At 43.2% G+C, this 25002-nt stretch overlaps 1 protein-coding gene across 1 annotated transcript in view; it reads right to left on the bottom strand.

Moving 5' to 3' along the window:
* The window catches only part of PLG (plasminogen), a 30811-nt gene extending 7798 nt beyond the window's left edge, over positions 1-23013 (bottom strand). The window contains exons 1-12 of the mRNA XM_028723838.2: positions 22857-23013; positions 19289-19427; positions 18558-18664; positions 15050-15164; positions 12940-13079; positions 12022-12142; positions 10922-11040; positions 10495-10657; positions 10222-10349; positions 4251-4422; positions 2095-2255; positions 428-576 (exon numbers count right to left, since the gene is read on the bottom strand). Of these exons, the coding sequence (XP_028579671.2) occupies positions 428-576; positions 2095-2255; positions 4251-4422; positions 10222-10349; positions 10495-10657; positions 10922-11040; positions 12022-12142; positions 12940-13079; positions 15050-15164; positions 18558-18664; positions 19289-19427; positions 22857-22905 (1563 nt within the window). The 5' untranslated portion in view covers positions 22906-23013. The remainder of the gene's footprint in view (positions 1-427; positions 577-2094; positions 2256-4250; positions 4423-10221; positions 10350-10494; positions 10658-10921; positions 11041-12021; positions 12143-12939; positions 13080-15049; positions 15165-18557; positions 18665-19288; positions 19428-22856) is intronic.
* Between the last annotated feature and the right edge of the window lie 1989 nt (positions 23014-25002).

Here is a 25002-nt window from a genome sequence, read left to right as displayed (position 1 = left end):
AACATTATTTATTTGGTACATTTGTATCCCACCTTTCCTCCAAGTAGCTCAAAGTGCTGTGCGTAATTCTCTCCCACCCCATTTATCTTCACATCAACTTTGAGAGGCTGAGAGACAATAACTGACCCAGTGAGCTGCATGGCTGTGCTGGGATTTGAACCCTGGTTTCCCAGGTCCTAGCCCAACACTCAAACCACTACAACAGTTTAAAAATGTAGCTAAACATGATAGACATTTAGCAAAAGAATGAGATAATAGAGGGGGAATAATTAGTGGGGAAATGAAAAAGGAGCATATGAAAGGGAAGAAAAAAATCAGGAGGCTTGGGGACATTTTTCATAAGGTCAATCTTGCTTAAGCCATGTCTGGTATTTTCTGTTTCTTTACATTTCAGAACACATCCTACCTGCTACATAATGCCACTTACATTTTTTTCCAGACCTGAACGGGGGTGAGTCTCTGGTGTGAAAAAATCGTGCTTATGAGGTGTCTGCAAACGCCACTCTTGGCAAGTCTTGCCAGTTGCTGTCACTGCAATCTTTCCATGATAATCTTTCCCATAACCGGTCCTACAGTCTTTAAAGAGAGATAAAAATGGGAGATTGGGGGCTTTTCTTACACAGGTCATATTTCCACTACAGGTTTAAATTGCTTTAACAGTCATTCCCCCTTTGCCCAGGAAACCTGGGAATTGTAGCTCTTTCTGTGTTGTGGGGACTTTGTTTCTGTCCTGTGTTTAGACTTTGATTCCAGATAAAGTGCAAAACTTTGGTTTGGCAAGAAAGCCTTCTCAGTTAGATCTGGGATCGTGAGAAAGCAGTTTTCTCTCTCTCAGTTAATTGCTGGCAGACCCAAGATTTACTGCACCTGTGTTATCCCATGCCAGTGTCTCAAGGACTTACATGGCCAGTTTGCTAATTGGAATAACATTTTTCAGCAATGCTGTCATTGGGAGCATCACCAGACATAGGGTTTTGGATAATTATAGCTATGAAGCCTTTTGACTGGCTGAGGAGAGAGACACTTGTTACTAGACAAGAATATATGAATCATCTACCTCACAGTTACATTTGCTTCCCCTCAGGCCCTTTTTGTCTATCCTTTAAGTTTGTACTCTCCCAACTGGCAACCTTCAGCAACCTTGAGAGACCAAGAGTGTTGGTAAAGTATTCTAGTCTTGGCTAAGTTAGTCTTTGTTATTTTGTGGGTATCTGTATTTTCTGTATCTTTGGTATCAAGGTTCATGCTATGCTGCTATTTCAATTTATCAATCAAATATATATCCTTCAATTTCTGTGACTATTTGGGTCAAACCTTGGTTTGAAACCAGTACCTCAGACCTCTCTGATCACATGTGACTACCATATATTTGGTTTATTTTGCTTAAGGCCTCAGGAAACAGAGATTAGTAATTTATAAATACTGATCACTACAATTTCCTTAAAGACCTGGAGATCATCTGTGTAGATAATGAAAGCCTATATGATGGTCTTCTGATAGCATGTACACAAATGCTTCAATGCCAATTTGCTTGTAATATTGAACTATTTTTTTAGAATGAAGTCCAAAACAGCATAGGGAAATATAATCTATCCTATATTCTGCCCCCTGCCCCCCAGACCTATAGAATTTAATGGGCAACAAATGTGGTCTAAAATGTAGCAGAGAGAATGTTAACCTAGTGAACTGAAAAAAAGATCAACCCTAGAGACACCTTTCTCTACAGTGGTACCTCGGTTGTCAAACATAATCCGTTCTGGAAGACTGTTCGACTTCCAAAACTTTCAACAACTGAGGTGCAAAGGGTGGACTGCAAAGTCAATGGAGAAAAATTTTAAAACGCAGTGGAAGCCGTTCGACTTCCAAGGTGCGTTTGAAAACGGAAGCAATTACTTCTGGGGTTTTGGCATTCAAAAACCAAAACGTTTGGCTTCTGAGATGCTCAAAAACCAAGGTACCAGTGTATTGCAATCCTATAGTAACTTAAAGTAGCCACAAAATAAATTATTTAATCTTTACTGGACTGAATTCCATATCACTTCTATATAAAGGTGACTCTGGGCTGGTTGTCTGCACTGGGGGAAGCAGTCATACCAAGGTTTGGTGACAATGTGGGCTGTGGCTGTTGTTGTTGTTGTGCAGGATCAGGACACTTCTGTAGATTACAGAACTCCCATCTTGTACTGGGATCAGTAGTATAACACCAGGGAGCCTTATCGTTGTCTGGGTTTCTGCAGTAGTTTTTCCTCAGGTCCCTATAAATGTAGATACAAAACTCTATATAATATCCAGGATGTGAATAACATTTAAAACAGTTTGAATATAATAGGTTAGGAAGCTTAGGATTCTATCATTTGATTCATTGGTGCCTTGCTCCCAGGGTAATGTGCCTGGTTGCTCATTATAATGGTGCATTTCTGAGCTATACCAACCAATACAGTAGTTTTTGGGGAAGCTGTGACCCTCCAAATACTACTGGACTAGTGTGGTCAATGATCAGGGATGATATTATAGTAGTAGTAGTAGTAGTAGTAGTAGTAGTAGTAGTAGTAATTTATTTATACCCCGACCATCTGACTGGGTCTCCCCAGTCACTCTGGGTGGCTTCCAACCAAAGATCAAAAACAATACAGCATCAGACATTAAAAACTTTCCTAGACAGGGAAGTCTTTTAAAAGTAAAATAGTTGTTTATTGCCTTGACATCATCTGGGAGGGCGTTCCGCAGGGCAGGTGCCACTACTGAGAAGGCCCTCTGCCTGGTTCCCTGTAACTTCACTTCTTGCAGTGAGGGAACCGCCAGAAGGCCCTCGGCGCTGGATCTCAGTGTCCAGGCTGAACGATGGGGGTGGAGACGCTCCTTCAGGTATACAGGACCAAGGCCGTTTCGGGCTTTAAAGGTCAGCACCAACACTTTGAATTGTGCTTGGAAATGTACTGGCAGGCAATGAAGATCTTTCAGGACTGGTATTATATGGTCTCAGCGGCCACTCCCAGTCACCAGTCTAGCTGCCGCATTCTGGATTAATTAGTTTCCAGGTCACCTTCAAAGGTAGCCCCACGTAGAGCGCATTGCAGTAGTCCAAGCGGGAGATAACTAGAGCATGCACCACTCTGGCAAGACAGTCTGTGGGCAGGTAGGGTCTCAGCCTGCGTACTAGATGGAGCTGGTAAACAGCTGCCCTGGACACAGAATTAACTTGCGCCTCTATGGACAGCTGTGAGTTGGGAGTTGTAGGCCATCAACAATTGAAGGGGCACAGACTCCCCACCCCTGGCTTACAGTAAATACCTTCAACCTGTTTTTTAAACGCCTCTATAACTGCTTAAACCTGGTTGGGGGGGGTCTGAATTGTTGCTGCATTGCAACGTTTCTGGGTTTCTGCTGTATGTGTTAAGCTGGTTTTGTAATTGATTATTTGATTGATTTCTTTTAATTTGTTGCAAGATGCCTTAGGCAGGATGTGGTTTTTAAACAAATAAAATAATTATACAACGGAGGTGACTGATGCTTTATACTCTTCTTATAAACTTCCAGAAGCCATCTAGTTGGCCATTTCTAGGAACAGAATATTGCACAAGATGGGCCTTTGGTCTGATCCAAAAGTCTTTCTTTTCCTAAACTAATGACATCACTTGTAACCATAGACCTTGCCCCAACAGAGAAATTGTACCACTTTTAACAAAATATATCCAACATATGTGATTTTTTCAAAAAATTATTTGAACAAGGATATCAACTATCTAACAGCCTATGATCTTTAGCAGATTAGGACAGTTGATATCCTTATTCAAAAAGCTATCTTATAGCACTACAGACCATTAGTTCATTTAGCTTAGCATTGCCTACACTGACTGTTTTTGCATGGTACAGTAAACCATGCTTAAAGGTTAAAGGTTCCCATTTCTCTCATCCCCTAATACAAGCAGGAACAGCAAGCTATAATTCCCAGCCTAGCATAATAGCCAAACCTGGGATTGCAGTTTGTTTCATTCCAAACAAACCACATTGCCAAGGCAAGGTTTGTTCTTGATTTCACATGAAATTTCACATGACTGGCAAGGAGTGGAACAAATCCAGAACCCTGGTTTGTATGTAATGCCAAGAGGAGTTTGAAGAGTTCGTATCAAAAGGAGGGACACTCACCCAAAGACTCTTGCTTAACATTATCTATATGTAGGGCCATTTTACATGATTTGCTAGACACACAAAAATGTCACAATGTCTGAGGAAAGTTGAGGCAAACATACGCATTTGGGAGGGCTTCTGGGGTTTTAGTGTGAGCATGTGGTGTCATAGCGTTCCATGCTTGACATTTCTTTCCAGAGATGGTCAAGGCCATTGTACCCCGGTAACTTGTTCCAGTGCCTTGATAGCAGTCATCAACAAGTTCGGTTTGCTCAGCAACAGAAGGAGCTGCAGCTAAATTAAAACAAAATTGCCACAGAAATAAGCATACTTTTTGCCCCCTCCACCCAAAGTGCTTTTCCTGGGGCGAGACCTCAGGAGAGCACATGAGATTGTGGTAGCCAAAATGCCCACCAAGATCTCATGGAAAAAACCAGGATGTCCCATTTTTTCCAAGGCACCTGGAAGATATGCTAGGGGGCCTTTGGTTCTGCGTCCCGATGATAGAATTGTTAGGATATTTCCGTTCCACCTTAAAAAGGGAGCAGGCTTTGTAAGTCACAGAGTCTGCGCATGTCCTGTTGACAGGATGTTTATGTTTGCTGTTTCCTTTCGATGTCAGTCGGTCGGAGTCACTGACTCAGAACGGTCATGTTTTTCCTTTGTTCTGTTCAACGCTAAATAAAGTCTGTAAATTATGCTCTTCTGCGGTGCAAGCTTTCTGGCTGTGGTTTCTGCTGATAAACAGTGTGCACAAGCCTGGAATGTGGCAATCTATTTCTGAGGCTTCGTGTCGCTAACTGCTGGATCTGCCTGGCTACGGGAGATCGATGGACGTCCGGCAGCCGGCTTGGGGCCATGATGGACAATATCTCCCTGACAGTTTCCCAACAACAAGGTTATGGGCCCAGATTCACAGCACCTACAGGAGAGTAAAGCTGCAACAGACTGCGTTTGAGAGGTACGTGGGAAAAGCGAAAGAAAGGGAGGCTTTTCTGTTTTACCTCGGATGGAGCCTATGAACTCCGGAAGGCTTAATTGGCCTGGGAGCCAAGCCAGAGAGTTCGTGATTAATGGGCTGCCGCGATAAGGAGTCTTTGAAGGCATAAAGGCTCACGGCTCAAGTAAAAGCTGGAATGGAGTTTTTCCACGCTTTTGAAGCTTCAGAGGCCACTGAGTGCCCAAAGTTAAATCGGCACAATTATCAGACCTGGGCAAAATGGTGTGAGAGTTTGCTGCGTCAGTATGGAGTCTGGCATACTGTGTCTCAAGCCCCCCCAGATCCTCTGACAGAGAAATGGGAGGCCCAGAATTCGAGGGCCATTGACATAATAGTCTTATCCGTCTCTCTGGAGGAAATTGCTACGCTTGCTGGCAACGTGACGGCACGTAAGATGTGGAATGCTTTGAAGATAGCCCACATGCCAGTCATCCCAGCTCAGAGTTTGAATGCCCAGAGTTTGACTGCATCGGAGGTCCTGGCTGTTTCCCAGAATGCGAGTGAATGCAGGGATGCTGAGGGCACCGGTTGCAAGCTGCAGGGGGAGCAGACTGTGATGTCATCCCAGGCAGCATTCCAGCCTCCAGGGGGAGCCAAGGAGACGGCAGCTGAGAGCTCTGTTTCTCATGGGAACCAAGGTCATCGTCTTTGCAGAGGCCGGAAGGCCAGAGGTAAACAAAGACAGATGCCTGCAGATGGCCCGAAGCAGAAGGGGGGTGAAGAGCCCACGCCAGTGGAAAACAAGGCTTTGTTAGCTGGCACTGCTTCACCAAAGGCTAAAGGCAAGTCTCATGGCCAGGAGCAGGGGGGCAAGCTGCAAAAGCCCACGCCGGTGGAAAACAAGGTTTTGCTTGCTGCAAAGACTGCTCCAAAGGCTAAAGCCAGGTTTATTGTGGACTCTGGTGCGAGCCGCCATCTTTCAAAGGATAAGCACCTGTTTATCTCCTTCTCGCCTCAAGAAGGAGAGATCCACCTGGCTGATGGAAGGACGTTGCAAATTGCAGGAGAAGGGACTGTGAAACTTGCAAGTTTGCATACAACCATCAGTAATGTACTGTATGTTCCTGGAGCTGCGGACAATTTGCTTAGCGTCCCACAGCTGACTGGGCGTGGCTTTGAGATATCCTTCAAGAGGAGCGTCTGTGTCATCAGAAAAGGCAAAGAGGACATTTTGCATGCAAAGTTTATAGATGGTTTATTCTGTATAACTTATGATGACAATGCTGTTGTGTCTAATGCTGATTCTTGTTGTGTTGCACAAACTAACAAGGTTCTTCATGCAGGATGCATTCATGATGCACATCGAAGATTTTGTCACATGTCTTGGCAGGCGCTGGCCAAGATGCCTGGATTGGTTGAAGGTTTGAACATCAAACCTTGTAAGTATCACATGAAATGTGTATCTTGTGCAGAGAACAAGGTGAAGGTTGCTCCAAAAGGCAAAGAGTCTAGCAGGCAGGCTTCCAAACCCTACCAGCTAGTTCATGCAGACCTGGTTGGTCCTCTTGCGCCCTCTTTGGGAGGAGCAAGGTTCTTCATGGTTCTAATTGATTCTTTTTCTAGGTACATTCATGTGTTTATGCTCGAGCAGAAATCGCAAGCGTTTCCTAGGTTCAAAGCATTCTGTGCTTGGCTGGAGAATGCTCACGGTAAACGTATCGGCTGTCTGTTTACCGATCGCGGCGGGGAATTCACTTCTCAGCAGTTTGAAGCTTTCCTGACTGAGAAGGGAATCCAGCATGACTTGACAACGCCTAGATCGCCATGGATGAATGGGCTTGCGGAGCGAGCAAATCAAACGTTGCTGCAAGGAATGAAAACCTTGTTGCATGATGCCAACCTCCCTGATAAGTTTTGGGGGGAAGCTCTGTCGACGGTAGTTTATACCTATAATCGCAGACTGTCATCACCTATTGGTTGTACTCCGTACGAGAAGATGTTTGGTAAGAAACCGAACATCAAGCACCTGAGAATCTTCGGTTCTGACATGTGGGCACGCACCCCACAAACCAACAAGCTTGGGAAGCGTGGGGCACATGGTTTGTTCATGGGGTACGAAAAAGGTGCATACAGGGTATGGATGACTGACTCTAAATCCATAAAGTTCACAAGGAGTGTTGAGTACAATCCTAAGTGGGGGAAAAATGTGGGAATTTTCCAGAGTTACCCAGAGGAGGATGAAGGTGATGTCAAGCAAGCAGCTAAAGCAGAGGAAGCTGCTGAGGATGATGATGATGAGGATGATGATGATGATGATGATGATGATCAGAGTTCGGATTCCAGTTCATTGGGCGGCGCTGCTGCTGATGTCAGTGAGAGTGATGACACAGCAGACTACAAGAGTGCAAAGGCCTCAGTCAGACCATCTGATGCGTCTGACAATGAACTGGAAGAACCACTGTTCACCATTGGTCATTTTTCTCCTAAGAAAGAGGAGATGAGTCCAGAAGACTTGCGTCTGGTTCGTAGGTCTGAAAGGGCGACCAAAGGCAGACCTCCAAAGAGATTTGCTGATGAGTTTGCTAAGACTGCAACTGCTGTTCTTAGTAGCTCAGAGAAGGTGTGGGAACCTTCAAGCTTCAAAGAGGTTCAGGAGTTAACCTCTAAAGATGCTGAGCCTTGGCTTAATGCCATGAAGGCTGAAGTTGATTCCTTGAACAGGAACCAAACTTGGGAGCTGGTACCGGTAGTCCCAGGTATGAGACTAGTTGGCAGCAAATGGGTCTTCAAGGCCAAGACAGACCAGAATGGCAAGGTAGTCAGACACAAAGCCAGATTGGTTGCCAGAGGTTTTTCACAGGTACCAGGACAGGATTACCACGAGACCTACTCACCCACAGTCAAATATGAGAGCATTCGGCTGATGCTCAAGATCGCTGCGGAGGAGAAACTGCGTGTTTCCCATCATGACATTAATACAGCTTTTTTGTACGGGATTTTGAACGAGGAGCTGTTTATGCTTCCACCTGACGGGATGCAGATACAGAAGGGAATGGTCTGTAAACTGCGGAAATCCTTATATGGTCTCAAGCAGAGTGCTAGGTGTTGGAACACAAAACTCACTGAAATGTTGCTTTCTCTAGGTTTTCACCAGGGCAAAGCTGATCCATGTGTGTTTGTCAAGGAGGAGGGGCAAAACAAACTGTATTGTTTATGTTTTGTTGATGATCTTCTGATGTTTTGGAAGAATCAGGCTTTCTATCAAAGCACCCTAGCTCAGCTGAAGGAGCACTTTGACATGAAGGATCTTGGTGAGGTATCCAACTATCTTTCTCTGCAGGTGGAGAAGGACCAAGCAGGTAATTTTCTGGTACACCAAACACAGAAAATTGCTGATGTATTAACCAGGTTGAATTTGGTTGATGCAAACCCAGCAGACACACCGATGGTGACAGGTTACCAGGTTGACAGTACTGCTGAAGCGTTTTCTGACACAACGCTGTACAGATGCATTCTAGGCAAGCTGAATTTCATTGCCAGATGTTCAAGACCTGACATAGCTGTAAGCTGTAATCTGCTTAGCAGACATGCCAACAATCCTACGGTTCAGGATTGGAAAGCTCTGAAGCGCATAGCCCGCTATTTGAAAGGGACTATGCACTACAGGCTGAGGTTCACCAGTCAGAAGACTGGAGGTCTTGAAATCTTTGCAGATGCAAGTTTTGGAAGTGACACCACGGATGGTACGAGCACTTCTGGAGTATGCTACATGTACAACCACTGCCTGTTTGACTGGTTGTGCAAGAAGCAAACAACAGTGAGCCTAAGTTCCTGTGAAGCAGAACTCAATGCTCTGTCATTTTCACTCATGGATTGTGAATGGTTGATGCAACTGTTTAAGGACATCGGGGTTTCTGTGAAATGTCCTATACAAGTGTATCAAGACAATAGATCGTGTTTGGCTTTGCTGAACTCCGAGAGTTGCAAGCAAAGAACCAAGTACTTGCAGATTAAGCTACATCGTGCAAGAGAGTGTATTCAGAAAGGACTGATTCAGGTGTCCTACATGCCAGGAAATGAAATTCCTGCTGATCTGTTGTCTAAGGTTGTTAACAGAGAACAACATAAGGTTTATGTACAAAGGTTGCAATTGAGTGAACCACAGGTACAACAGGTTACACGAAAAGGGGGAGGATGTTAGGATATTTCCGTTCCACCTTAAAAAGGGAGCAGGCTTTGTAAGTCACAGAGTCTGCGCATGTCCTGTTCACAGGATGTTTATGTTTGCTGTTTCCTTTCGATGTCAGTCGGTCGGAGTCACTGACTCAGAACCGTCATGTTTTTCCTTTGTTCTGTTCAACGCTAAATAAAGTCTGTAAATTATGCTCTTCTGCGGTGCAAGCTTTCTGGCTGTGGTTTCTGCTGATAAACAGTGTGCACAAGCCTGGAATGTGGCAATCTATTTCTGAGGCTTCGTGTCGCTAACTGCTGGATCTGCCTGGCTACGGGAGATCGATGGACGTCCGGCAGCCGGCTTGGGGCCATGATGGACAATATCTCCCTGGCAGTTTCCCAACAAGAATGATGTAGGCTCCCTGAAGCTACAAGAAAGGCTACAAGAAAGCAAGGCAAAGTGAAAAGAAATGGTGACTTAAGAGCATCTGGACCTTTTATCAATGATCAATAGCCTTCTTGTTGCAGATTGCAGATTAATAGCTTTATATTGCAATATATCGTTCAGATTGACAGCCCAATCCTAATTTATTTCTTGTGGATTTGATTTGCATCCTGCTTTACAGTATAGATCAAAGCAAATATCCTGTGTTCAGAAAAAAAGTTCCTACGAATTCAATAGGAATTTTGCCTGGGAAGCAAGCCAGTCCCAAGAACAGACGGAATTTATTCAGTTAATATACAATTCTGACTCAGCCCATTCCTCATGCAGAAAGGAACAACAGATGCAACAGATAAAAATCAACATAATGAACTACCCAAAGGGTTGAACTTACTCTGCATCTGCTTGTCGCCTCTTCTTAAAATGAAACCCAGATATCATAGTCAGATTTGTCACATGAGCTCTTTGTTTTTTTCCATATCAAAATGGCTTGTTCTGCTCACATCTACTGCAGATGCACTAATGCAGCGTCTCTTACCAGTAGCTTCCGGTGCACCATCACAGCTAGCAATATCGCAGTATTCCCATCGTTTTTGCGGATCAGAGGTGTAGCACCAAGGCATGTTCTCGCCATCCGGGTTTCTACAATAGTTCTTTTCTAAATGCCTAAAACAGAAAATGCATGAAGGCAACTGATGCTGGAACAACTTTGCACTTATTTTTAGGAAACCAGAGAGATGACAAGCTTACTGCAATGCATTTCTGGTCTCAAAGACTGAGATAACAATATTGGATCTATAGTTTAACATACTTGCAAGGGTAGTTCTCTGGCGTTCTGGCATGCTTGTGAGGCTCTTGGACGGCCCAGGCCTGGCATGGGATCCCCGATACTGTGACGGCTACGTTACCCCGATAGTCTTCTCCTCTTCCCGCAAGGCACTGGCGCCCTGGGCCAGAGGTTGGTGGGGGTGTCGCTATATCAGAAAAGAGGAAGCAAATGAAGCCAGCATCTTCAGAACACCTAAGAGACAGCAATCCAATTTACTACTTCCTTAAGTGGAATATTCGTTCCATTCTGTGGAATGTTTGGTGTTGCCAAAAAGCTACCATACACTTTGTGAGATCAAAGGACTGAGGTTTCCTCTACTTGAGTGTTGGATTCCCATCGATGCCAAAGGAAAATGAACATATTGCTATATCATCACATCAAACCTGGAACTGATCATCCAAATACTTACTGCACCGAGGAATGTTACAAAATTCCCAGCGTTTAGTCGGGCTGGTGGTGAAACACCAAGGGCGAGGCTCACCATCAGGATTACGGCAGAAGTTTGACTTCAGATTCTTTTCTGGAAAACTGAACATTACATGGGAAAGTTGAGGCTTCTGCCTATTGACCACTGCACTGGTTATTATGTTTCCTTGGGGGGGGGGGGGTGCAGGAAACTGCCCTCTGCCAGGTCATCCTATCTGTCCCTCTGTCTCAGCATTGCCTTCTCTTGACCCCAACAGCTCAGCTGGTTAGAGCGTGGTGCTACTCATGCCAAGGTTGCAGGTTCAATCCCTGTATGGGACCGTGGCATATCCCTTCATTGCAGGGGGTTAGACAAGATGATCCTCAGGGTCCCTCTTCCAACTCTATGATTCTATGAATTGCAACGGTTTGTCAGGGTGTCAGGCAGGGATCCTTCCCATCCCCCGCTTCCTTGAACCCATGGCTTTGTACATGCAGTTCATGTGCTCTGAGCTGCAAAGCAATGTGCCAAAGACTTCGGAATCAAGCACATATTTTACACATTGAGCTCTGTAGTTTCCACACATGAAGTTCCTATATCCTAGATATACCCAGAGACATCTTACACAGATTCCATTCATTTCAATGGGCAGAAGAACTAAAACTATAGTACAGTCGTGGTTATTGCATTGCAACCTACGTGGGGTTAATCCAGAAGCTCCAGCTGGAGCAAAATGCTGCACTGAGACTGTGGGCGAGGGCAGGTTAGCAGCAGCACATAACTCTTTAAGGCCAAGTCCAAGGCTTGTGTATTAATTTACAAAGCCTTTATCAACCTGAGTCTAGGATACCTTTAGGATTGCCTGATGCCTTCTACCCCCAAGTTTTTTTATGTTATCGGTGATGGACTCCATGCTGTATCCCTACTGTACACTGTTTAGAAACTGCAGGATTGAGCAATACATTAATCATCAAAATAAATGGTTTCTGCCTGAAGCCTTCATATAACTCAATGTGTTATCCTTTTATCCCCCATTCTGTTCCACACACCATGGGTAACTGCCATTAGTTGAATTGGTGAGGTTTTTTTGACTTGTGACTTACTTTGAAGGGATATATCCATGAGCATGAGGTTCCTGAGAAGCCCAGTCCTGGCATTCAAGCCCAGATTCAGTTTGGGAGACCCTGCCTTGGTAGTTTTCCCCACTGCAGTACATGCATTGCTCTGTAAGGATAAATGTTTCTCTTTGAGTCATGCAGCTTTGTCTTCTTGTCTTACAGGCAGGAGGAATGGGGGAATGTTAGGTCTTCTGCTCCCCACTTACTGTGTACAATAATAGGACTTAGTGATCAAGTTCTGATTTTATATTATAAGGCTATTAAAGCCACTAGGAAGTTTAGAGCTCAGGTTATATCAGGACTGGTTCCTTGAAGGTGTCGGAGCTAAGCTACTCTGCCCTTCAAAATCTAAGGTAGTAAGTAATTTGTTCATATTGCCTTCCTGAAGTTTTTAATTATGCTGTCTTATGTACTATTATAAAAATGTTTTTAAGAGCACGTGTACAATGTTTGTTGGGGTAATGGAATTGCTGGTGTGTGGGTGTGGGTGTGCGATATTGTCTTTTAGTTGACCCTTCTTTGCCAAATGATCCCAGAGTGGGTATTATAGAATAAAAACATAATGATGCTTCATCAAAATTGGATTAATGCAGACTAATTATTGCCAAGATGGATTTTTTTCTGTAATAAAGTTTTCTGTGTCTTAAAATCTAGTCTTGGGGAACTCTTCTGTCCACTTACGAATGATTACCAAACAACCCAACAGCAGCTTACACTAGTGAGAATTAATCAGAAGAGTAATGCTTCTACAAAGGCACTGCTACAATATTTGTATTTTGATATTATGAATAACTTGGCCATGTGAAAACTGGGTTTCTTCATCATTAAAAAGAACAATACTTGAGTATATGCTGCATTTAAAATTGCCTTGTAAAATTAAAATTCTGGTGCGCTCAACCCCACCTTCACATTCTTGGATGTTGCAATAATCAAATCTTGTAGAAGGATCCGTTGTGTAGCACCAGGGACCTTTCTCATCATTATCCGGATTTCTACAGTAATTTTTTTCTAATCCACTATCAGGGTTAGTGGTAGGCGAGTACCTAGAAAGAAGGAAGAAAACAGAGATCAAGAATACAGTCGTACCTTGGAAGTTGAACAGAATCGGTTCCGGAAGTCCGTTTGACTTCCAAAACATTCGGAAACCAAAGCGTGGCTTCTGATTGGCTGCAGGAAGCAGCGGAAGCTGTGCCAGATGTTCAGCTTCTAACATTGTTTGAAAATCAGAACACTTACTTCCGGGTTTGAATCGTTTGGGAGCCGATTTGTTTGGGAGCCAAACAAATTTATTTGACCTTGGGTCTTCCTCCCTAAAAAAAGCTCAACAACTCTGATCAATGCTCCCCATCACTGTCTGTTGGAAGCTGGACATCCCTGTTATAGGCTATCTCCCCATTCAACACCATTGCCTGCTACATGCAGAGGCAGGGATGTGGCAATAATATGACAATGCCATACGTCTTATAGCAGCAGCTATTACTGGAGGAAAGAGCAGAAGGGAGACATGGTGTTGCAACTGCATTCAGCAACAGCTACCCATCCTCTGTAACAACTAGCTCTGGTCTGAATCAACTGCATTTGCATCCATGAGTTTATACAAAACTGTTGCTCTTTCGGTGTCCTGCACAACTAAAGTATCTTTATTCATATGGAAAATATTTTCACAAGGGATGCAAAGCAAACAGTAATGAGGCACTGAGAAATGAATAGCTACTTGCCTATCCTATCTAAACGTCAGGTTAGTAATTCAGCATGGATCGTTTCCCCGTAAGAGCTATAACTTATTGTCACTGCAGAACAATGCAGGCTCTGATGAATCCTTTTGCCACCTATGACTGCCATGGCAGTCAGGAAGTACATAAATTCTGTCTTCTTGGCCAATCATCTGGCTCATGGCTTGAATTGCAGTGGGTTAAAAGTCACAAATCCTTAAAAGGCATGTTTGTTACACGAGAGAGAGAGAGAGAGAGAGAGAGAGAGAGAGAGAGAGAAGCAGCAAAAGAAATGTCTTTAAAGACTATGTGTAATTACTGAGGGTTGTGTTCTACGTTAGTCATACTCAGAGACCATTGTTTCATTTTGAATGAACCCATTATGCTAGCAGAAACCAGCGTAAAGATTCCCACTAATGCAACCGAACACTCCCTCCACCCCCAAATCTGTTCTGGAAGTTCAAGAGATCCCCCCACCCCCCCAGAACAGCTTGTGCATGAAGAGGAGAGAGACAAACAGAAATGCTTACGCTGATGAAATGATCTCCTTAGCACTACAACACCCTCCCATCAGACGTCAAAAAGATAAAGAACCACACAACTTTTACAAGACATCTGAAGGCAGCCCTGTATCGGGAAGTTTATAATGTTTGACATTTCATTATGTGTTGGAAGCTACCCAGAGGGGCTGGGCCAACCCAACCAGATGGGCAGGGTATGAATATGATGATGATGATGATTATGATGATGATGATTACAACCCATTGAAATGAATGGACATTACTAACTTAAGTCTATTACTTTCAATGGATCTACTCAGAGAAGTACTTAGTTGGACAACCTTGAATATTTGGTTTTGATAATGTTCAAAGTGCAATTCTTTTATATTGTTTTGCATGAAAAGCTTAAAAAAGAATATTATTAGCATAAGAGTCGCTTTGTGCAGCACTGTAGATTTCTATGAGAAGGTGGTCCACCTTAAGCTGCAGTCCTATGCATATTTTCTTGGGAATAAGTGCTACTTAACTCAGTGGGACTTAATCCTAAAAGATCACAGGAAAGATTGGGCTTTAATCAAGGGGACTCACAACCCAATGTTGTGCATCTTTACACAGAAGTTGGTCGTGCAGACGTCAGTGGGGCCTACTCACAAGTAATTAAGCAGATAATTGGAGTTTGTTAGGCACAACTAACTTTTACCGAATTGTGCCCTACATATTTCAGAGAGCAAAGTCTAGTTGAACATCTATACATTGCACGAAGTGGAAAGCGGCTCATTCTCAGATGGGAACAGATCATACCTGGGTACATGAGGAGTGGTGGCTGCCCATCTCTGGCATGCAACTCCATTCTGAGTTTTAGATTCAGTTCCTCTGTAGTCTTGTCCAGTTCCTCTTTTGCATTCAAGTAGATACACTGAAAGACAATGCTTACTATTATTATTTATCATTATTATTGCTACAGCTACTACACAGCACCACCACTCAGAATTAATGAACACACACACACAATTTATTTATGCACCCCAATCTAACGTTCTGACTTTCCATTTACTGAAATAAACAATACTGTACAAAATGCAGTGCAATCCAGGTGGTGCTGCACAGACCCTCCTTCTAACTGCACGCTTAAGCCACTATCCAGGAAAGGCTGGTTCACACAAAACATTCCTTTCTGCACACAAATCAGTGCTGCTGATGCAAAGAATGGAAATGTGGGCCGAGCTAGAAGCAATCCTACGATTGTGGCAGCTGAAATAAGTTACAGACAATGGTGGCATCCTGGTTCGCACTTCAAGTTCCCTATGTAATTGCAGGTGGATGGGCTAGACAGATCAAGCGAGAGAGACAACATTTTGTGTGTGAACCAGAAGAAGCATGAGTGCACTGTGCTGAGTTTCTTTCTCCCGCAGTAAGTAGCAATGCTTACCCCAAGTCATGGCATTGTGCCTCCTCCCGCCCTCCACTCTTCATCATTGGATACTGCTTGCTGGATGGGGCAATGTATAATATCAAGATGCCATTATAGCAGCTCTATGTTTAATGCCTAAGTCTATCTACCCGAAAAGTTTCCAGACTGCAATGTTCATCCTGATAGGTTTGTATGGAGCTTATATGATACTGGGCCCCTTCAGGGTGGTGTTTTTCTTGCAGGTGTATTCCGCAACATGTCATTAACACAATAATAGTGTGTCAGTGGTGGATTAATGCTGGACCATCCACACATCATTTGGCTTTCTTCGCTGTTCTGTGGTGCTTCTTCAGTGTTACCACATTATCGCCATCTGCAGGGGGAATTCTTGTGCTGTAACAAAATCAGGACAACTCCTTCCCCCAGAACGTTTGTGGTATTTTTAAAAAAAGTACAGGATTTCAGCCAGAAGAACGGAGGCATGTGCCAACTGGAAATACAGCAGTATGCCTGCCCTGAAACATTTGCAGGTGAAAAAAGTACTGGAATCCATCTCATGTGTAACAACCCCAATGCCATCATGAGCACAAATAATCCTGAATGCACACACACACAAAAATTTTTGAGGGGTCCATTGTCAGCTAGTGGTTGCCATTCCCCACTTTCTGTTGCAAAGTTTCATCTGTTTTTTTACTTGACTGCTTGTGGCTAGAAAATGACAGGATGAGATTTTCCATGAGAAAAGTGTGGGATAAGAACTAAATATTTTGCAAATAAACTGTGGGTCTGGAAGTGCCCCCAAAGTGTGGAAACATCAAAAGAAACTAGCAAGCCACTGTTGGTGGCTGTGTAGCATTGGGGTATATGGGTGTGTCCAGGTGGGGAGAGCTCTGTTCATAGGGAAATAAATTAATGGCTAAGAGTCCCTTTTGGAAGTCATTGCATGACCTGGGAAAAGCCCATTCACACAGGGATGTGAGAGAGCTTTCCTGCAGTCACTGCAGCAAGACTCTGCAGCATGTTAATAGGGTGGGATGGAATTGCCAAACAACTATAATTTATTCAGTGCTGCCAACAGTCTGCCAGATGCTAATTAGTGCAGCAGACAGGAACACTTTTCCGAAATGGATTCAACTGAAGTTAGTCTCATATTAAAAGGTGCAAGTGAAGAGTTTCTCAATTTGCTTCAACAGAAGTTAATCCTGCATTTAAAAAGTGCATGTGAAACAATCTGTTGATTGTGCTAACTATAGCTAATTAAATGCTAACCATACTGGGAAAGGGAGTAAATAAAATACCCAGTTTATAAGAAACACACCACTCTAAAAAGTTGTTTTTGTTGTTTTCAATTAAGTACATCAATGAAGTCACATCATTGCGACAGCTGGCACAAACCTCTGTGCATGGGAAGCAATTATAGCAAACTCTGTCTACTTTTAGTATTTGTGGAGGAGGGTCAGAAAAAGGAATCTTTGTTTCATGTGAGAGAAATGCAATACAGACAGTGGCAATGTCTTTGCATCACAGATTTGGAAAACCAAAGAGACAAATGAAGATCTTTAAAGACCTTCACAATCTATAATCTAGCATGTACACATAACGATAGGCAAACAATTGCATACAGGCAATGGGGATTTCATTTTCTTGGGATATCTATTGCCAACACCACATCAAAGGCTGTGTTTGAAGATCTCCTGTGTACTAGCCCAGCACTACTGCAGAGAAAGAAATGAGGAAGTCATTGCCAAATATCCTCCTACAGGAGACATCTGTTCCCTCGCTGGCTGTTTCCTCTCCACCCTTGAAGAAATCCCAGCACAGCCTTTGGGAGCAGTCTTGAAGTGTCCGTGAAATGTCAAGATCTTGGCTGACATGACCTATTTCTCAACTGCTGATAGGAACATGAGCATACTTGTTTAGCGAATTTTGGACTAAGAACGTAAGAGCAGCCTTCCTGGAGGGGAATGATCTAGTTTTCCCAATTAACTCCCACCACTAAGCTGCATGGCATATAGACGGCCTTCTCCAACCTGCTGCAGTCCAGATGTTGTCGGAGTGTAACTCCTATCTGCCCCAGTCAGTGATCAGTGATGATGGGAGTTATAGTCCAAAACATCTGGAAGGCACCAGGATGGGGAAGGCTACAAGGAAGGCATCCTATAAGAACATTAATGTTTTGTGATTTTAAGCTAGGAAAATGATGGTGAGGAAATCCAATTCACAGATCTGAAGTGTCATGTATACTTTGGTCCTGAGAGCATTTTTAAAAGCAAACATCACACCTTGAGTATGAAGACATTGGATACCAGACTAAGAACGTAAGAGCAGCCTTCCTGGAGGGGAGTGATCTAGTTGAAGATGCTCCAGGGCTGCCTTATTTTCTGGAGTTTCCAGCGGTCCCTCTCTGGCTTAACTCAAGCCATTTTCAATTATTTTAGGCAACTCAGTTCTTCAGGAAATTATTCCAAATAATAAGGAATAGCCTGTAAACCAGGCACACAAAACCACTGGCCCTCCACATGTTGCTGAGCCACAACTCCCAACAACCCTACCAAGGATGGGCAATGGCCAGAATAATGGGAGTTATAATTTGGCAATATCTGAAGGGCCAAAGATTACCCACACCTTAAACAATATTAGCAGCTATATTTTCATTTCCTCAAATAACCAGTTTCCCCCTCCTTAAACTGAGGCTAAGGTCGTGTGTGACAAAAGATGGCAGTAGCCCATGAATGACCTTGGAATTCTTTTCTCTTCAGGGCACTGTTTCTTTGACAAAAACACCCATCAAATAGATTTCAAATGGCCTCGGCTGTCAATCGTGTAAGATATTGTGAACACATGACATTGCATAAGGTGCTAGAGAAGACATGATAGCCAAAAGCTGTATACACTTACTTCTTTTTTCAAAGAGAATTGCATCTGCCCTTCTAAACACAACTGTTGTTTTGGTGTTGTCGCCCAGTGTAATGCATTGCTGATCTTTGACGGCAAATATAAAAGACCTGTTGAAATGGCAAGATGTGAATGGGGTGCGAATGCAATCTGAGTATAATTTTATCCATCTTCGATTGCATTGAATTCACTCACTGAAAGTCATTTGTACAAAATTACATCAAGGCAGAAGTTACATCAAGGCTGTTATTATGAAATGTGTTCAACCTGATTCATGTGTCCCATTAAACTGTAGTTAAAATAAAATATGGCTTCATATGAACAGGCACTTCACTCCTCCACCGCTGTGCTCCTGGGAAACAAACCACGTTGTGTCATCTGAACCTGGACCCAAAAAGCAATGTGTGGAAACCAAGGTGGAACAATTCCCATCATCCCTGGACATTTGCCCCCCTGGCTGGGGCTGATGGGAGTGATAGTCCAACAACATCAGGAGGACACCACATTGGTTACCCTTGTGCTGACCATTGAGGGCCAACTTCAAGACCCCTGCTCTCTCTTCTGATGGCTCTTCACATTTAAGCCAGATTGGGGCACCCTTCAAAGAGATAAACGTCCTCTTTAGGTAGAACACATGGCTACCCTAGTCTTAATGGATACAAAACATTTGAGGTCATAACTGATCATTAGGACATTTGGGCATCCTTGACAGGATGTAACAGTGTCAGGGTTACCTGCAAGTAAATGTTGTTTCAGCTTCACATTTCTGTGCACATCCTTCTATATTGAGGGTCCTATAGACCTGGCTTTGTTGACCAAGTATCCATGCGCCATCTGTTCTTACATAGTCTTCATCAAGCTGATCTCCTCGAACTAAAAGAAAATGAGCAAAGAGGCAAGATTAAAAGGTGAAAATGCAGCAGCTAATAAAAACAGTAACAAAATTATTGGGAAAAGGTGACTTATCTGGGCAATTTTGATGTGTTGAGGCACAGGTTGGGGTTGTCATGTGCCATCACAACATAGATGACCACTCAGTCCACTGTCCAGTTGCTTTAAACCAGACTAGGACTGGGCAGCCATTCAAATACAGGACTCCTTTGAACAAAGGGCTATCTTCTGACAACTATTTAAATAAAGCACTGTCTTCTGTAAAGTAGGACACATGGTCACCCTCTCTGAGATGTTATTCAAGATGCTTCTTCTTTGGATTTTGCCATTATGAAAATTGCCTCTTTATCGTGTGAGCTTCTCATGATGTCATGTCAGTGTCTCATGATGTCATATCATAGCACTGTGAGTGCCCTCATTCCCACTCCAGTTCATTGGCTGACATTTTGGGTGGAGAAACTTGCTGCATAATGACTTCAGGTCACCCATTTTGCCTTGCTAAAGGGATCTGCATTAGGATGAGGGAAAGGGAGGCAGGCTATCAGCCTCATGTAAAAGGCAGTAAAATCATCTATTGCTTTCTTTAGCTTATTTTACCACTATGGGTGCGTCATTTGATTTTTCTGCAGCAAAAACCAAAATGGGAGAGAATCAGAGGAGGGAATGCCTACACATTGACCATAATAACTATGTAATCTGGGCTTTAAATAGATGCTCCGAAATCAGTGATGAGGGAAAATGACCAGGGAAAAAAGAGTCCAATTTGTTCAATGCAAGTACTGAGTGCAGACCCAACCCACCAGTAAAATCTTATCATATAGTCTAACACTTTATTAATCTTTGTAAAATTATTTATTTATTTTGGAGAAGTAATCTTCTAACATCCAGACAACTGCAGATTAAAAGCTAAATCTACTGAAAATGCTTTGTTGCCCTGTTCAGTTCAGCAGTGAGAAAGCTGTCAGTGAGTGGTGTTTGGCTACTGAATGCAGAAACAGTATCCTCTGTATAATGGTATACTTTGTGTTTTTGAGCTTTGAAACAAAAGGAGGAACCGTCAGTAGCTGAGGGGCACACTTGCTTGTGAGAGATTATAGATCTCCAATAAAAGGGTAAGAAGGGTTGCTCTGAATCATACTGGCAACCCTAATCCTATTCACCCGGGAGTAAGCCTTATTGAATTCAATGGTGCTTACTTCTGAGTAGACCAGTGAAGATTGTAGCCTTAGACTGTGATCATTAGACTGAGTTCTATCCGGCAGCTCTTATAGATATGCAATATTTGTTGAGTCAAGACCAAGAATTGAAGGAGACATGGTACTAATTTTTGTGGACAGATTTATAGAACCACTTCCAAAGTCCAATGAAATTTGTCTATTGGCTGAGATGGCCTTTGCATCAAGGCCACTGTGACCAAATCTTAAAGAGTGCTGTGTGGTTGCAGCTCTTTGGCTGGATCTACACTGACCTTTTAAATGTTATTAGAACGATATTAGAAATAATTAGAATAATTAGATAATTAGAAATATTTTTCTAAAACATCACATAGGTAAAGGTAAAGGGACCCCTGACCATTAGGTCCAGTCGTGACCGACTCTGGGTTGCGGTGCTCATCTCGCTTTACTGGCCGAGGGAGCCGGCGTACAGCTTCCGGGTCATGTGGCCAGCATGACTAAGCCACTTCTGGCGAACCAGAGCAGCGCACGGAAACACCAGTTTACCTTCCCGCCGGAGCGGTACCTATTTATCTACTTGCACTTTGACGTGCTTTTGAACTGCTATGTGGGCAGGAGCAAGGACCGAACAACGGGAGCTCACCCCATCACGGGGATTCGAACCGCCGACCTTCTGATCAGCAAGTCCTAGGCTCTGTGGTTTAACCCAAAGCATTTCTTACAACCATCAAAACAGGAAGCATTCTCTTTTGCTTTCTCCCCACTGTCTCCCTGGTTTCTGGTTGCTCTACAGAGCCCTCCTTCCTACCTTTCACCAAGCCAAGGGAAGAGATGCATGTGAAGAAAACAGTGACCACTGCACAGGTGTTGCAAGACAAATGCACACAGCAGGCATGTCCCTTATCTATGCATTGACTTGCAGCAAAATACATATGAACATACCATGCATTGTGAATGAGATGACCTCCAATGACAAACTAGTGGACCAAACTAAAGTGCCACACCTGGAAAGGTATTATTTTATGATTAATATTTATATCCTTTCTTCCATGAATAGAGCTCAGGGGATATACAAGTGATGAGCAAACCCAGATCTTCTGAAGTTGTTGCATCATGTGCCTTGGGACCAAGATCTCGGATCCCCTTCTCAGTTTTTAATGAACCACGGACTTCATGGTTATGATTGTACTCTACTTATATAGTCCAGAAAGTTAGTTTTGCACATTCTGCCTCCAAGTGGATTGTGGGAAGAAGAAACACCTTGTAGTTAAGATGGCTGCTGAGTTACTTCAGTTAGAGCTGGGGTAGCCAGAAGATGTTGGACTCCAGTTCCCATTAGCCCCAGCTAGCAAATCCAATGGTCAAGGATGACAGGAATTGTAGTCCAACAGCATTTTTAGAGCGCACCAAATTGACTACCCTTGAGGCTCCAGGTCTCATACCCAAAATAAATAGTTCAGGTTTCCTTCCTATGAAGCTGCTGACTGCCCTTTGAGGGACAGTCGAAAGCATCCTTGAAACAACACGAAATGTGTGCAGCTTATCATCATGTGTAGTTTTTGCCTATTACACTAACATTACTCGAGCAAGAGAATGGTCTGATGAGATATGAAACAGTTCTGTGGCTGAACCTAAGCATATCTTGCTCTGAAAGTTGCCTGGGTGCGATAGTCTGGAGAAGCATAACTAATCTTCCCTGAGCTAAAGGCAGAATGGAGGATATTCATATAAAGAAGAGAATATATTTATAAGAGGAGAATGGAGGATATTCATACAATAAAAGGACCAAGTCAAAATACAGCATGGCACAATATATGTTTCATATAACAGACTAATCTCTATCTTCATACCTACATAATTAAGTATACCTATATGGGTCATAGTTTGCAAATCCAAACACTGGGTGTTTGGAAAATTTCAGCATAAAAGCATCCTAGTTTACATTAAATGTGACCACAGAATCCCCGAGCCAATCCTTTTAGTACCATAGTTCTTGAGATTGCAAAGCATTTAGAAAATCCATTGTCTTTATAGAATATATTTGAAAATTTATTTAGGTATCAGAATTAAACATATAAGGACACTACATTTCAAACACTTACATGGGCTCAGTGTATTTCAAGTCTAGAGGATAAATCCAGTTTAAGTTGGTTTGAAGATTACAAACTATTTCTGAAAACCTTGTCCACATTCTCTGTCTGCATCATTAAAAAAAGCAATGTAAAAGCAACCTTACCTGAGAAGAGAAATAAAAGCAGCACAAAAATAGGTTTGCAAGTCTTCATTTTGGGACAGGCAGGTTGTGTGCTGAAAGGTCTGCCTCTCAATGGACAAAGTTTTATTGACTCAGCTCAGATTTAGACAAGCATTAAGCAAACCAGATAGCCAAAGCAAGTTAAACATTCTCTTGGTGCCATAGGCCTCTCTTTCTACTCAAAACGTTCAAACATAACCTTGAATTCAAGATCTTACAAAATAACACAGATATGTTTGGTTAGATGTTGAGAAAGGATAGAAGACCTTTCCCAGTATATGTAAATGAATTTTTGCTCTGGAATTTTTAGTCTTTCCCCTGTTAAGTAGTGGATGGAAGCACATCACAGAATGCCTCTAGGTTACAACCCCCTCCCCCAAACAACCAACAACAACAGCTCAAAGCTTCTCCACAAATTCAACCTCAATGACTAAATGCACAGTTCAGGTAGGGTCCATTCTGGCAATGATTTCAACATGTACCAGGCAGAGAGAAAGCCTAGTCCAGGCTAAATTTTTATTTATTTATTTACACACTGTTGTATCATAAAGAAGTACCAAAGTGGATTGCAACAATACAGTGAAAACTGTGGGGGAAATTAAAATTTCAGACCATCATCATTCTAACTATTACAGAAAGATACTTTCTTAATTGCCTAAACTAAGCATGGCAGTATAAAAAAGTTTTTAGCAAGCGTGTCAAGGTTCTCTGTTGTCTGAGTGCTGCACTAAAGACTCAGTTTCTTGGCGTTGCCCGATGAGCCATGCCAACTTGGGAGATAACCAACAGTGCTCCCTCAGATGATCTTAGTGATCAAGGTAAGGCAGAGGTTTTCAACCTTTTTGAGTCTATGGCTCCCTTGACCAACTACATTATTTCTGTGGCACCCCTGTGGGGCTCAGGAGCCCAGTTATGGCACCACTTGCCTGCAGAGCTGGCAGTCTCACACCCTATTTCAAACACCTTCCCTTGTGGAGTGTTCCCTCGGCCTCCTCTCCTTGGGAGTCCTCTGGGCAGCCCCTGCCACCGCCTCTGGTCTCTGAGCTGCCCCCAGAGGCACCATTCATCTGGAGAGCTTGTAGCCAGGGCTGCTGCAACAAACAGCTGTGCAGGCCTTTGGGACGCAGAGATGCGAGAGGGCATCAGAGGAGGGAGGGGAAGAAAGAGGGACAGAGGCCAGTGTTGCCCACTGCACCCCTGACCACCATTCAAGGCACCCTGGTTGAAAACCACTGAGCTAAGGGTTTAAGTGGTCCCTACCCTGGACCTAAGTGGCTTAGGGCTTTGTGAATGAATACGAAGACTCATGGACATTCAATGAAACTGAATGCTGGGGGAAAAACTAGGACAGATAAAAGGAAGTACTTCACACAGCACATAGTCAAACTATGGAACTCAGTCTCCCAGAAGGCAGTGATAGCCACCAACTTGGATAGCTTTAAAGAGAATGAGACAAATTCATGGAGGAGAAGGCTGTCAATGGCTACCATAGTTGGAGGGAGCTTCTGAACACCAGTTGCTGGAAACCATAGGAGGAGAGAGATGCTCTTGTGCTCAGATCCTGCTTAATGGTTTCCCACTGGCATCTGGTTGGCCACTGTGAGAACAGGATGCTGGACTAGATGCCTTCAAGCTCCCAAGCACCTGGTATTTAGCTATATGACTTAGGAAAGCTTATCTGTGTATTATTTTCAACCGCCTCTCAAGTGGTATCTTATGTATTCTCCTATTCTAATTTTATCAATAGAAGCTTATCCACTTGGTCCTGAAATAAAACATGGCTTCACATGACAGCTTTTCATCTAACCATTCACCTGACTCTTCTCAATAATAAAACACTGGATCGCCGCACTCCATGGTCTCCTTGCGCTCAGTCTGTCATTCACAAGGCTGGACTTGAATTAGTACATTTTATAGACACAACAAAGTTGTAAAAGATCAATAGAGAGTTAACCTCTTTGCTCCCTCCTCTTGGTGCTTGTGTCTTATGTGTCAATCATGCTCATTTTCACCTGGGGCTGTAAAAGACACATACAGCTCTCAACATTTGAAGGATGCTTTGGTTTGTAAATATAAAGGTGGGGCTCTTCTTTCCCACTTGTTCTGTATGTTGCCTATATCCCATCTC

The sequence above is a fragment of the Podarcis muralis genome, chromosome 3 (assembly GCF_964188315.1).
Source record: "Podarcis muralis chromosome 3, rPodMur119.hap1.1, whole genome shotgun sequence".
Classification (NCBI taxonomy): Eukaryota; Metazoa; Chordata; class Lepidosauria; order Squamata; family Lacertidae; genus Podarcis; species Podarcis muralis.
This window is presented reverse-complemented; position numbering and strand designations above follow the sequence as displayed.